Source organism: Phocoena sinus, chromosome 11 (genome assembly GCF_008692025.1).
Source record: "Phocoena sinus isolate mPhoSin1 chromosome 11, mPhoSin1.pri, whole genome shotgun sequence".
NCBI classification, from domain to species: domain Eukaryota; kingdom Metazoa; phylum Chordata; class Mammalia; order Artiodactyla; family Phocoenidae; genus Phocoena; species Phocoena sinus.
In genome coordinates this window covers 51,341,567-51,354,854 of record NC_045773.1, presented here as the reverse complement: position 1 = coordinate 51,354,854, position 13,288 = coordinate 51,341,567, and the positions used below count along the sequence as shown (strand labels likewise).

General features: G+C 37.7%; 1 protein-coding gene across 14 annotated transcripts in view; it reads right to left on the bottom strand.

Annotated features, from left to right (window-relative positions):
* The window catches only part of CLASP2 (cytoplasmic linker associated protein 2), a 178,485-nt gene that overhangs the window by 65,517 nt on the left and 99,680 nt on the right, over positions 1 to 13,288 (bottom strand). For 8 of the 14 annotated variants that reach the window (XM_032648261.1, XM_032648262.1, XM_032648256.1 and 5 more), the window contains 2 exons: positions 2,397 to 2,420; positions 255 to 272 (listed from right to left, as the gene is read on the bottom strand). The exons of 5 other annotated variants lie outside the window; for them this stretch is intronic. In XM_032648261.1, coding sequence (XP_032504152.1) covers positions 255 to 272; positions 2,397 to 2,420 — 42 coding nt within the window. The remainder of the gene's footprint in view (positions 1 to 254; positions 273 to 2,396; positions 2,421 to 13,288) is intronic. One more of the 14 variants, XM_032648258.1, reaches the window with a different exon arrangement.

Here is a 13,288-nt window from a genome sequence, read left to right as displayed (position 1 = left end):
ACATGTTAAGCATTTATGTTTTTCTAGTATGAGATGATGCAAGATACAAAGCAAAACTCCAGAATGAAGGATTAAAAAAAAATCCACATGTATAACTAACACAACCAAACATGAAATGTAAAAGCTACCACAGCTCACAAATTATATGGATTTGCAAAGAAATTAGCCTATTTTAGTTTTTAATATTTAATTCCTACCAATGAAAATATTAATGTAGAGGTATTTGTGTTACTAACAAAATGTATAATTCTTACCATCTTCAGATGCTGTTCCTAAATAAGGGAAATAAAACAATAACATTTCAACAAAGTCTGCCAATGTTGATGTTAAAACCTTCCTCGTGCCTCCCACCCAACGAAAACAAAAGGGCAAAAGAAAAAATTTCTAGTTTGATAGCCTTAAATTAGCTTTTAAAAGATTCATTTTGAGATAAAAAAAAATTTGAGGTAACCTAATGACTCATAGCACAAAAAAGGTTAAAACTAGACAATTAAAAATAGCAAAATTCTATAACAAACACGTTTATCTGCTATACTTCATACTTAAAATTTTAAATGAAGAAAATTAGCGAAATTAATTACTCAAGAAAGATGCAACTTTCATTGCTCTCTCCAAAATGAAGATTTTTATAGATCTTTCCAATGTAAGAATTCTTTCTGTGCATTTTCAAAAGGTAGTCCATAAAAGAACTAGAAAACTAATTGACAAACATGGGAATCAAATCCATGACCTAGGTCTCATTAACCCAGTATTTTCACCAAAGCATTACAAAGACCTATCAATCCATTAGGTATTTATTCAAAAATTCTTGTACTCCCCAAGATGTCAATGAAAACTAGCAAAAATGATCAAGTAAATGGAATTCCCTGGCACTCCAGTGGTTAGGACTCTACACTTTCACTGCTGAGGGCCCGGGTTCAATCCCTGGTCAGGGAACTAAGATCCCACAAGCCGCATGGCACGGCCAAAAAAAAAACAAACTCACTACTACTATAGGGCAATAACAGATGTTTCTCCATGTGTGTGTATATAGATTTTTTTTTTTTAAAACAGGATTAAACATCAGTGAGAGTAACACATCACATAACACAGGTGATTCCTCAAATAGGCTAATGTTTCTGACCCAAAAAAGAAAACATTTTGATCTGGAATGTGAGAATAATTTGTTTTTAAAGGATCTAGAATCTCAGTGTTAGAAGTGATACTGAAAGGTTTGAAATATAGAAACTATCTCTTGGTTAGGTTTTCTTTCATTGAATAATTTCTTAAATTTATGAAATACATTAAACACACACAGAAGCACAGAGACTAATTATAAGTAACACTCATGTACCCAACCCAAGATTAAATAAATCTTCCATTTCATCAGAATGGAAGACATACCAATTTCAGAGTTTATGTAATAATTGACAGAAAAACATAGTTTTCCATTTTCCCTAGATCTCATACTGTGACTTACAGATTCAGGATCTTCTTACAAGTTCTTATAAAAAAGCTCAAGTTCTTAGATAACATTATGGTATCTGATGAAGTGAAGGGCAAGTGTGGATAATACACAGTCTAGTGTTAGACAAAAATACCATACAGATAAAAATTATAGCACTGGATCAAGCAACTAAAGATAAACTAAATACTGAAATTAAAAAGGCAAAGCTCAGGGCTTCCCTGGTGGTGCGGTGGTTGAGAGTCCGCCTGCCGATGCAGGGGACACGGGTTCGTGCCCCGGTCCAGGAAGATCCCACATGCCACGGAGCGGCTGGGCCCGTGAGCCATGGCCGCTAAGCCTGCGCATCTGGAGCCTGTGCTCCGCAACGGGAGAGGCCACAACAGTGAGAGGCCCGCGTACCGCAAAAAAAAAAAAAAAAAAAAAAAAAAAAAAAAAAAAAAAAAAAAGGCATAGCTCAAAGTAAGTTTAATTTTGATTAAATGTTAATTTAAAACTCACTCTCTGAAAGACAGCATCTGTGACTTGCATTTCATTTTCATAAATAACCATATGAATCTGTAAAATATGTCATTTGTCTCTCTCTGTATCAGAGTTATTAAACTACAGAACTGAATCAAATGACTTATGAGATTCCTTTCCCTTCTTCTGAATCTAATATTTCAGAGAAAGACTTAAGAAATCAAGAATATTCTAAGAGCTCAGGTATAAAAAATTAAGAAAATTGATTTAACTTATAACAAACAGTAACTTAGTACTTGAGTAAACTGAGAAACCCAAAATGGATATGTCTAACCCAAAATTCAATCAGAGAATTACGTAGCCATTTTCATATTAAGAGTGCTGCCAAATAAGCAGCCTATTTTCAGAACTTAAGAGAATGAACAAAGGTATCATGTAGAATCCAAGAGCCATAAAATTTTTTAGGTGAATTAGAAAAGGAAGTTCTTACCATCCATCTTGTCAGAAGTATCCTCTGATGAAAGAGCAAGCAAAGAACAGAACAAAACTTAGTATATTAGAAAAGGATTCTATAACCCCTGGAAAACATTATTTTTAAGAACACAGAATTCATAGCACACACGTATATATGAAGCTTGTTTTCAACTAAAACATACTAGGAGATTAAACAAGACGAGGTTTCTTTGTGAGATAAAAATACCAAAAAAATATATAGAGAATTGAATTGACAGTAAGTCTGATTTTCACTAGCCTAAATAAGTTAGAGAAGCCCATGTCCCAACCTTGGACCCCTGCACCATCAGACAAACCCTTTGCTTGGGTCTGCTGAGTTTCTCGTACTCTAAGAGTCACCTTGCCCTGCTTTCTCTTTTCCTCTATAGGCTAGAGCACACCCCCAAATTCTACTCTAAATTTAGCTGTCTCATCATTATCCTCTGTCTACTGCATTGCTGCTTCCTCACCCCATCCTTTCTTAGTACTTTCAGTCCCTTTAAGACCTGAAATATGGATAAATCTAAAAACTGAATTTCTCTACCCCGCTACTTTGAGGTGCCCCAATAGAGAAAATTACAAAACTAAGAAGTCATGCATACTGGCACTACTAGAAACTGGGGTAATTATCAGGCTTGGCCTTTAGTGACTGTGCAGAAAAGTGTTAATAAACCAGGTCTGATACTCTTAAGAAGAGTCTAGTTACAGGGCTAGCCCTTAGCTGGCCCTTGGGAATTTAGTTTTGGATCCTAATTTTATCAATGATGAGGTTGTTTTGTGTGTTTGAGTGTTGGGAACGGGGTATTGAACTCCTGCTATACCAACTTGCCTGAATTGTTTTTGCAGACAATGTGATTTATGGGGAATACCTGTTATCTTTTTCGGAGTACGGAATTCTGGTAATTGTGGCTGGTTGTGCAGCAGAGTGCTTGCATAATGACTGCCCTTTTACCCTCACCCTGGACTCTGAGTCTTAAGGAAGCTTCTCTGGACAGAAACGCCATGCACATGTTCTACACTCATTGCTGGAGGAAGGAGCATGTTCTGTGCAGCCTGTCATTTTCGCCTCTGGGAAGGATAACTCTGAAAGCCTCTGCCTGGACTCCTCAGACTACCGGATGAGTCTTCTTCCCTTGCTGATCCTGCTGTGTGTCCTTTTGCTGTAATAAACCTCAGCCATGAGTACAGCTAACAGTCCAGTGAGTTCTCTGGTGAGTTTCTCAATGTGTGGGTGGTTGCAGGAAGCCCAGAAGAGAGCCCCTCCTCTTGTGCCTCCTGAACTGCTATTCCAAACCTCAAGCCACCTCTCAGACACCCTGCTTTCTATTAGCTCAGTGTCCTGCCTCTGACTCCTCAAACATGAAGACATAGCTACCTCCCCATTACATGGCTCTTAATGCTCACCCACCCAAAATATATCTGAATCTACCTCCTTCATTTCTTTCCCTTCTACCTCAGTGAAACTGATGACCCTTCCACATCCAAGGCTAACTCTCCAGCTGTTCTCTATACATCCTATTCCTTATGTCTCTCATAAGAACTTTGACCGTAAACAATTTCCTTTCATTCTTCCATTTTTTACTTTTCCTTCTCTACTGACTCTACCATCTTAGTATGCAAACATATTCAACTCCCTCAATTTTAAAAAACAAGAAGTTCATTAACCTTTAACAATCTTCTTTCATCTCCTCTCAAACACTAAGCATAGGAATAATTTATACAGATTCTCCTTCCAACTTCTTCCTCAATCAACTGAAATCTGACTTCTGTCCACATGACTCCAACTGAAAACATTTATTTTCTTTTTCATTTAAGCAATCCCACAGACCTAGTTGTTGAGAACAAATATTCATAAATATGCATAGATATATCAAGGTTTCCTTAACAGAAATTCCTGTCTCCCATAATACCAAGCTTACTCTTCAGGATAACACTCATCATATCCCTGTTGCCAAAGGATTCAGCACTTCAGTGGATGAAAAATCCTGTGGCAACTGCTTTAAGTAATGTACTGAGTTTAATATTGAAAGATTACAGTATCTTAATTACAGAAGATTACAGTAAGAACAATCCTCTAATGACTTCCAAATCTAATCTCAAGCACAGATCTCTCTCCTGAGTTCTCTACCACTGTATGTAATTCTTTCATATACTACTATGCCTCCGAACACTTCCAGTGTGATGTCTCAGGGATTTCAAACTCAAAATGCATAAAACTCAACGAGCTTTTAGCTGCTCATCCTTTAGCAACCTACCAATAGACTGATTCTTTCAATATAGAAGCATATACCTCTGGATCCATAAATGTTCAGCCATGATAAACAAGGCTCAAAGAGAAGAAAACAAAGAATACACAAGTCACATCTGTATAAGAAAGTTGAGGAAGGGGGTTTAGAAAGAAAAAGGAAGGAAGGAAGGAAGGGGGAGGGGCGGAGGGAGGGAGGGAGGGAAGAAAAAGAAAAAAAGACATAGAAATGGAAAGAATGAGAAAATCTATTCTCTAAGCCCTGGAGAGAGGCACAGACAAGTATCTCATTGTGCCTGAGTGTGAACCTGGGCCAGATGAAGAAAAGAGGATAGAGGGACACCTTTCCCTTCTGTAAAGAAGCAAACATGCCATTCAAACCTTAAAGAACCAAAAGAAACAAATTAAGCAATCTCATGGCACTATTATGACTTTCTTATGAAAAAAAAAAAATTGCTGCTGGGAATTTCCTGGCAGTCCAGTGGTTAGGACTCTGCGCTTTCAGCCGAGGGCTTGGGTTCAATCCTTGGTTGGGGAACTAAGATCCCACAAGCTGCGTGGTGCGTTCAAAAATTTAAAAAAAAGAATTGCTGCAAATGGCTTTTGAGTTCATACTAAAACATTTCAAATTCAGTATTTTCTTCTGGTACTAAAAAATAATGGATACTAAATATAATGTTTTATTTTTAAGACTCAGGATGAATGTTTTATTTCTGTTTTCCATTTTCCCCACTTAAAAAAATTAATGTATAAGTCATGTACCATAAAATTTACTCTTTCATAGTATACAATTCAGTGTTTTTAATATATCCACAAGACTTAACAATCCTCATAAATATCTAATTCCAGAACATTTTCATCACCCCAAAAAGAAATCTTATACCCATTGATGTCATTCCCTATTTTCCCAACTCCCAACCCCTGGCAACAACTAATTTACTTTCTGTTTCTGTGGGTTCACGTATTCTAGGCATTTCATGTAAATGGAATCATACAGTATGTGGCTGTTTGTGTCTAACTTTATAATGCTTTCGAGTTCCACCCCTCTTAGAGCATGCGTTAGTATTTCACTTTTATGTAATGTGCTCCTTTTTATGGCTGAGTAATATTCTGCTTCATTGTATGCACATACCTCCCTAACCATTCACCAGCTGATGGACATCTGGGTTGTTTTCACTTTTGGGCTGTTATGAATAATGCTGCTATGAACATTCATTTGTGTACATGTTTTAATGAGAACATATGTTTCACATGTCTTGGGTATACAGCTAGGAGTGGAACCACTGGGTCACATGCTAACTCTATGTTTCACTTTTTGAGAAACTGTCAAACTGTTCACATAGTGGCTCCACTTACATTCCAGGAGCAGTGTATGAGGGTTTCAATTTCTCCATATCCTCACCAGCATTTGTTATTGTCCATTCGGATAACAGCCTAGCAGGTGTGAAGAGGTATCTCATTGTGCTTCTGATTTGCACTTGCCTAATATCTAAGGACGCTGAGCATCTTTTCATGTGCTTTTACTGGCAATTTGTATATTGTCTTTAAAGAAATATGTATTCAAATTCTTTGCTTATTTTTAAATAGAATTGCCTTTTTGTTACTGAGTTATGAGTTCTTTATATACTTGAGATGTTAAGTCCCTAATCAGATATGTGACTTGCAAATGTTTTCTCTCATTTTGTGTGTTGTCTTTTCACTTTCTTGATGGTGCCCTCTGAAGCACAATGTTTTTAATTTTGATGAAGTCCAATTTATCTAGCTTTTCTTTGGTTGCTTGTGTTTGGTGTAGTATCTAAGAAAACATTGCATCGTTCAAGGTTATGAAGATTTACACCTGTGTTTTCTTCTAAGCATTTTATAGTTTTAGCTCTTACATTTGGGTTTTTTTTGGTACACGGGCCTCTCACTGTTGTGGCCTCTCCCATTGTGGAGCACAGGCTCCGGACGCACAGGCTCAGCAGCCATGGCTCACGGGCCCAGCCGCTCCATGGCATGTGGGATCTTCCTAGACCGGGGCACGAACCCATGTCCCCTGCATCGGCAGGCGGACTCTCAACCAATGTGCCACCAGGGAAGCCCTACATTTGGGTTTTTAATCCATTTTGAGTTAATTTTTTGGATATGATATGAGGTAGGGGTCCAAATTCATTCCTTGGCCCCTGGCTATTGAGTTGTTCCAGCAACATTTGCTCAAAAGAATTCTTGCCTACTGCATGGTCTTGGCACCCTTGTTGGAAATCAACTGACCATAGATATACGGGATTATTTCTGGACTCTCAATTCTATTACATTGGTGTGTATGTCTATCTTTATGCCAGTACCACACAGACTTGATTACTGTAGCTTTGAAGTAAATTTTGAAATGGGGAAGTGTGAGTACACCAAGTTCGGTCTTCTTTTTCAAGATCGTTTCATCTATTCCAGAAACTTTGCTTTGTCATTTGGATTTTAGGAACAGTTTGTCAATTTCTATAAAAAGGCAGCTGGACTTTTGATAGGGATTGCATTGAATCTGTACGTCAATTTCCCATCTTAATATTAAGTCTTTAAATAACCTGTGTGTCTTTCCATTTATTTAGAGCTTTAAATTCTTCTAACAATGTGTTGTAGTTTTGTGCACAAGTGTGAAATAAAACATACATATGAGCCCAATTCCTGGCACAGAGCTCCTAAAACCCTTGTAATTTCTCAAGTGGTAAGAGCACTTGGTGTACCTTTTTCTCTAATATTTGCTCCTTGACCCTGGTACCTGACAGAGCTCCTAAATCCCTTGGAATTTCCTGGGTGATAGGAGTGTCTTTTGTTCTAATAAGGCATTTCTTGGTGGTCTCCTCGACAGCCTCAGGATGGGGGATGGTCACCAGAAAGATGAAACCATGATTAAAAGCTTGGAATTTTCAGCCCCATCCTCCATCCTCTTGGGAAGAGTTGTGAGGTTGGAGACTAAGTTAATGATCAATTATGACTATGTGATGAAGCTTCCATAAAAATGCCAAAAGCACAAGACTCAGTTTCTGGGTTGGTGAACACACCCATATGCTGGGAGGGTGGCACACTGCAACTCCACAGGGAGAGAAGCTCTTGGGCTTGAGATCTTTCCAGACCTCACCCCCTGTATCTCTTCATCTGGCTTTTCATTCATACCGTTTAATATCCTTTGTAATAAACCAGTAATCTAGTAAGCAGACTGTTTTCCCAAGATCTGTGAGCCACTCTAGCAAATTAATTTAACTCAAGGAGGGGTCAAGGGAACCTGTGACTTAGAGCCAGTTGGTCAGAAGCACTGGTAACAACATGGACTTGCAATTGATGCCTGAGGTGGGGGTGAGTGGGGGTGGGGGTGGTGACAGGCTCAGCCCTTAACCTGTAAGGTCTGTGTTAACTATGGTTAGGGCCACAACTGAATTGAATTTGAGGACATCTAGGTGTTGTCTAAGACTTGCTGGATGCGAAAATCCCACACATCTGGTGTCAGCAGTATTATGAGTGTAAGAGTAAAGGAGAAACGTAAGAGTAAAGGAGAAACATAAGAGTGGTTCATCCTAGAGAAGTCTTACACTTCTTTTGTTCTATCGATTCCTATGTACAATGTATTATTCTTTTTGAGGCTATTGTAATTGGAATTCCTTTTTAACTTTATTTTCAGATTGTTCATTGCTAGCATTTTTTGTAAAGGTTTATTATTTTTTTTCTGACTCCATCAACTATCTTTATTTTATTTTTTTTATACAGCCAGTTCTTATTAGTTATCCTATACATATTGGTGTATATATGTCAATCCCAATCTCCCAACTCATCCCATAACCACCACGACCACCGTCCCCTGCTTTCCCCCTTGGTGTCCATATGCTTGTTCTCTACATCTGTGTCTCTATTTCTACCTTGCAAACCAGTTCATTTGTACCATTTTTCTAGATTCCACATATATGAGTTTGTATACGATATTTGTTTTTCTCTTGCTGACTTACTTCACTCTGTATGAAAGTCTCTAGGTCCAACCACGTCTCTACAAATGACCCAATTTCGTTCCTTTTTATGGCTGAGTAATATTCCATCGTATATATGGACCACATCTTTTTTATCCATCTGTCTGTCGATGGGCATTTAGGTTGCTTCCATGACCTGGGTATTGTAAACAGTGCTGCAGTGAACACTGCGGCGCATGTGTCTTTTTGAATTATGGTTTTCTCAGGGTATATGCCCAGTAGTGGGATTGCTGGGTCATATGGTAATTCTATTTTTAGTTTTTTAAGGAACCTCCACACTGTCTTCCATAGTGGCTCTATCAGTTTACATTCCCACCAACAGTGCAAGAGGGTTCCCTTTTCTCCACACCCTCTCCAGCATTTGCTGTTTGTAGATTTTCTGATGATGCCCATTCTAACCGCTGTGAGGTGGTACCTCATTGTAGTTTTGATTTGCATTTTATCTAATGATTAGTGATGTTGAGCAGCTTTTCATGTGCCTCTTGGCCATTTGCATGTCTTGTATGGAGAAATGTCTATTTAGGTCTTCTACCCATTTTCTGATTGGGATGTTTGTTTTTGTAATATTGAGCTGCATGAGCTGTTTATATATTTTGGAGATTAATTCTTTGTCCATTGATTTATTTGCAAATATTTTCTCCCATTTTGAGGGTTGTCTTTTTGTCTTATTTATACTTTCCTTTGCTGTGCAAAAGCTTTTAAATTTCATTAGGTCCCATTTGTCTTGTTTTTTTTTTTTTTTTTTTTTTTTCAGTACACGGGCCTCTCACTGTTGTGGCCTCTCCCGTTGCAGAGCACAGGCTCCGGACGTGCAGGCTCAGCAGCCATGGCTCACAGACCCAGCTGCTCCGCGGCATGTGGGATCTTCCCGGACCGGGGCACGAATCCATGTCCCCTGCGTCGGCAGGCGGACTCTCAACCACTGAGCCATCAGGGAAGCCCTATTTTTGTTTTTTATTTCCATTTCTCTAGGAGGTGGGTCAAAAAGGACCCTGCTGTGATTTATGTCATAGAGTGTTCTGCGTATGTTTTCCTCTAAGAGTTTTATACTGTCTGGTGTTACATTTAGGTCTTTAATCCATTTTGAGTTTATTTTTGTGTATGGTGTTAGGGAGTGTTCTAATTTCATTCTTTTATATGCAGCTATCCAGTTTTCCCAGCACCACTTACTGAAGAGACTGTCTTTTTTCCACTGTATATCCTTGCCTCCTTTGTCATAGATTAGTTGACCATAGGTGCATGGGTTTATCTCTGGGCTTTCTATTCTGCTCCATTGATCTATATTTGTTTCTGTGCCAGTACCATATTGTCTTGACGACTGTAGCTTTGTAGTATAGTCTGAAGTCAGGGAGACTGATACCTCTAGCTCCGTTTCTTTCCCTCAAGATTGTTTTGCCTATTTGGGGCCTTTTGTGTCTCCATACAAACTTTAAGATTTTTTGTTCTAGTTCTGTAAAAAATGCCATTGGTAATTTGATAGGGATTATACTGAATCTATACATTGCTTTGGGTAGTACAGTCATTTTCACAATATTGATTCTTCCAACCCAAGAACATGGTATATCTCTCCATGTGTTTGCATCATTTTTGGTATCTTTCATCAGTGTCTTATAGTTTTCTAGGTACAGGTCTTTTACCTCCTTAGGTAAGTTTATTCCTAGGTATTTTATTGTTTTTGTTGCAGTGGTGAATGCGATTGTTTCCTTAATTTCTCTTTTGATTTTCGTTGTTGGAGTATAGGAATGCAAGAGATTTCTGTGCGTTAATTTTGTATCCGGCAACTTTATGAAATTCATTGATTACCTCTAGTAGTTTTCTGGTGGCACCTTCAGAATTCTCTATGTATAGTATCATGTCATGTCATCTGCAAACAGTGACAGTTTTACTTCTCCTTTTCCAATTTGTATTCCTTTTATTACTTTTTATTCTCTGATTGCCATGGCTAGGACTTCCAAAACTATGCTGAATAAGAGTGGTGAGACTGGACATCCTTGTCTTGCTCCTGATCTTAGAGGAAATGCTTTCAGTTTTTCACCATTGAGAATGATGTTTGCTGTGGGTTTGTCGTATACGGCCTTTATTATGTTGAGGTAGGTTCCCTCTATGCCCTCTTTCTGGAGAGCTTTTATCATAAATGGGTGTTAAACTTTGTCAAAAGCTTTTTCTGCATCTATTGAGATGATCGTATAGTTTCTATTCTTCAATTTGTTAATATGTTGTATCACATTGATTGAGTTGCATGCATTGAAGAATCCTTGCATCCCTGGGATAAATTCCCCTTGATCATGGTGTATGATCCTTTTAATGTGTTGTTGGATTCTGTTTGTGAGTATTTTGTTGAGGACTTTTGAATCTATATTCATCAGTGATATTGTCCTGTAGTTTTCTTTTTTTGTGACATCCTTCTCTGGTTTTGGTATCAGGGTGATGGTGGCTTTGTAGAATGAGTTTGGGAGCGTTCCTTCCTCTGCAATTTTTGGGAAGAGTTTGAGAAGGATGGGTGTTACCTCTCCTCTAAATGTTTCACAGAATTCACCTGTGAAGCCAACTGGTCCTGGACTTTTGTTTGTTGGAAAATTTTATTACAATTTTATTTCAATTTCATTACTTGTGATTGGTCTGTTCATATTTTCTATTTCTTCCTTGTTCAGTCTTGGAAGGTTATGCCTTTCTAAGAATTTGTCCATTTTTTCCAGGTTGTGCATTTGACTGGCATAGAGTTGCTTGTAGCAGTCTCTCATGATGCTTTGTATTCCTCCAGTGTCCGCTGTATCGTCTCCTTTTTCATTTCTAATATTATTGACTTGAGTCCTCTCCCTCTTCTTGATGAGTCTGGCTAAAGGTTTATCAGTGCTGTTTATCTTCTCAAAGAACCAGCTTTTAGTTTTATTGATCTTTATTGTTTTCTTTGTTTCTATTTCATTTATTTCTGCTCTGATCTTGATTTCTTTCCTTCTAATAACTTTGTATTTTGTTTGTTCTTCTTTCTCTAGTTCCTTTAGGTGGTAAGGTTAGATTGTTTATTTGAGATTTTTCTGGTTTCTTGAGGTAGGACTGTATTGCTATAAACATCCAATAAGTTTTGGATTGTCATGTTTTCGTTGTCACTTGTCTCTAGGTATTTTTTGATTTCCTCAGGGATCTCTTGGTTATTTAGTATTGTTTAGCCTCCATGTGTTTTGTGTTTTTTACGTTTTTTTAACTGTAATTTATTTCTTCTCTCATAGCATTGTGGTTGGAAGAGATGCTTGATACGATTTCAATTTTCTTAAATTTACCGAGGCTTGATTTGTGACCCAAGATGTGATCTATCCTGGAGAATGTCCTGTGTGCACTTGAGAAGAAAGTGTAATCTGCTGTTTTCAGATGGAATGTCTTATAAATATCTATTAAATCTATCTGGTCTATTGTGTCATTTAAAGCTTGTGTTTCCTTATTAATTTTCTGTTTGGATGTCTGTCCATAGGTGTAAGTGAGGTGTTAAAAGTCCCCCACTATTATTGTGTTACTGTCAGTTTTCTCTTTTATAGCTGTTAGCTTTTGCCTTATATATTGAGATGTGCCTATGTTGGGTGCGTATATAATTGTTATATCTTCTTCTTGGATTGATCCCTTGATCATTATGTAGTGTCCTTCCTTGTCTCTTGTAACAGTCTTTATTTTAAAGTCTATTTTATCTGATATGAGTATTACTACTCCAGCATTCTTTTGTTTACCATTTGCATGGAATATCTTTCTTCATCCCCTCACTTTCAGTCTGTATGTGTCCCGAGGTCTGAAGTGGGTCTCTTTTAGACAGCATATATATGGTTCTTGTTTTTGTATCCATGTCTTTTGGTTGGAGCATTTAATCCATTCACATTTAAGGTAATTATTGATATGTATGATCCTATTACCATTTTCTTAATTGTTTTGGGTTTGTTTTTGTAGGTCCTTTTCTTCTCTTGTGTTTCTCACTTTGAGAAGCTCCTTTAGCATTTGCTGTAGAGCTGGTTTGGTGGTGCTGAATCCTCTTAGCTTTTGCTTGTCTGTAAAGTTTTTGATTTCTCCATCAAATCTGAATGAGATCCTTGTCAGGTAGAGTAATCTTGGTTGTAGGTTCTTCCCTTTCATCACTTTAAATATATCATGTCATTCCTTTCTGGCTTGTAGAGTTTCTTTTGAGGAATCAGCTGTCAACCTTATGGGAGTTCCCTTGTATGTTAATTGTTGTTTTTCCCTGGTTGCCTTTAATAATTTTTCTTTGTTTTTAATTTTTGTCAATTTGATTACTATGTTTCTTGGCATGTTTCCCCTTGAGTTTCTCCTGCCTGAGACTCTGCACTTCCTAGACTTGGGTGGTTATTTCCTTTCCCATGTTAGGGAAGTTTTCGACTATAATGTCTTCAAACATTTTCTCAGGTCCCTTTTTTCTCTCTTCTCCTTCTGTGACCCCTAAAATGTGAATGTTGGTGCATTAAATGTTGTCCCAGTCTCTTAGGCTGTCTTCATTGCTTTTGATTCTTTTTTCTTATTCTGGTCCGTGGCAGTAAATTCCACCATTCTGCCTTACAGGTCACTTATCCATTCTTCTGCCTCAGTTATTCTGCTATTGATTCCTTCTAGTGTATTTTTCATTTCAGTTATTGTATTGTTTATCTCTGTTTGTTCTTTAAT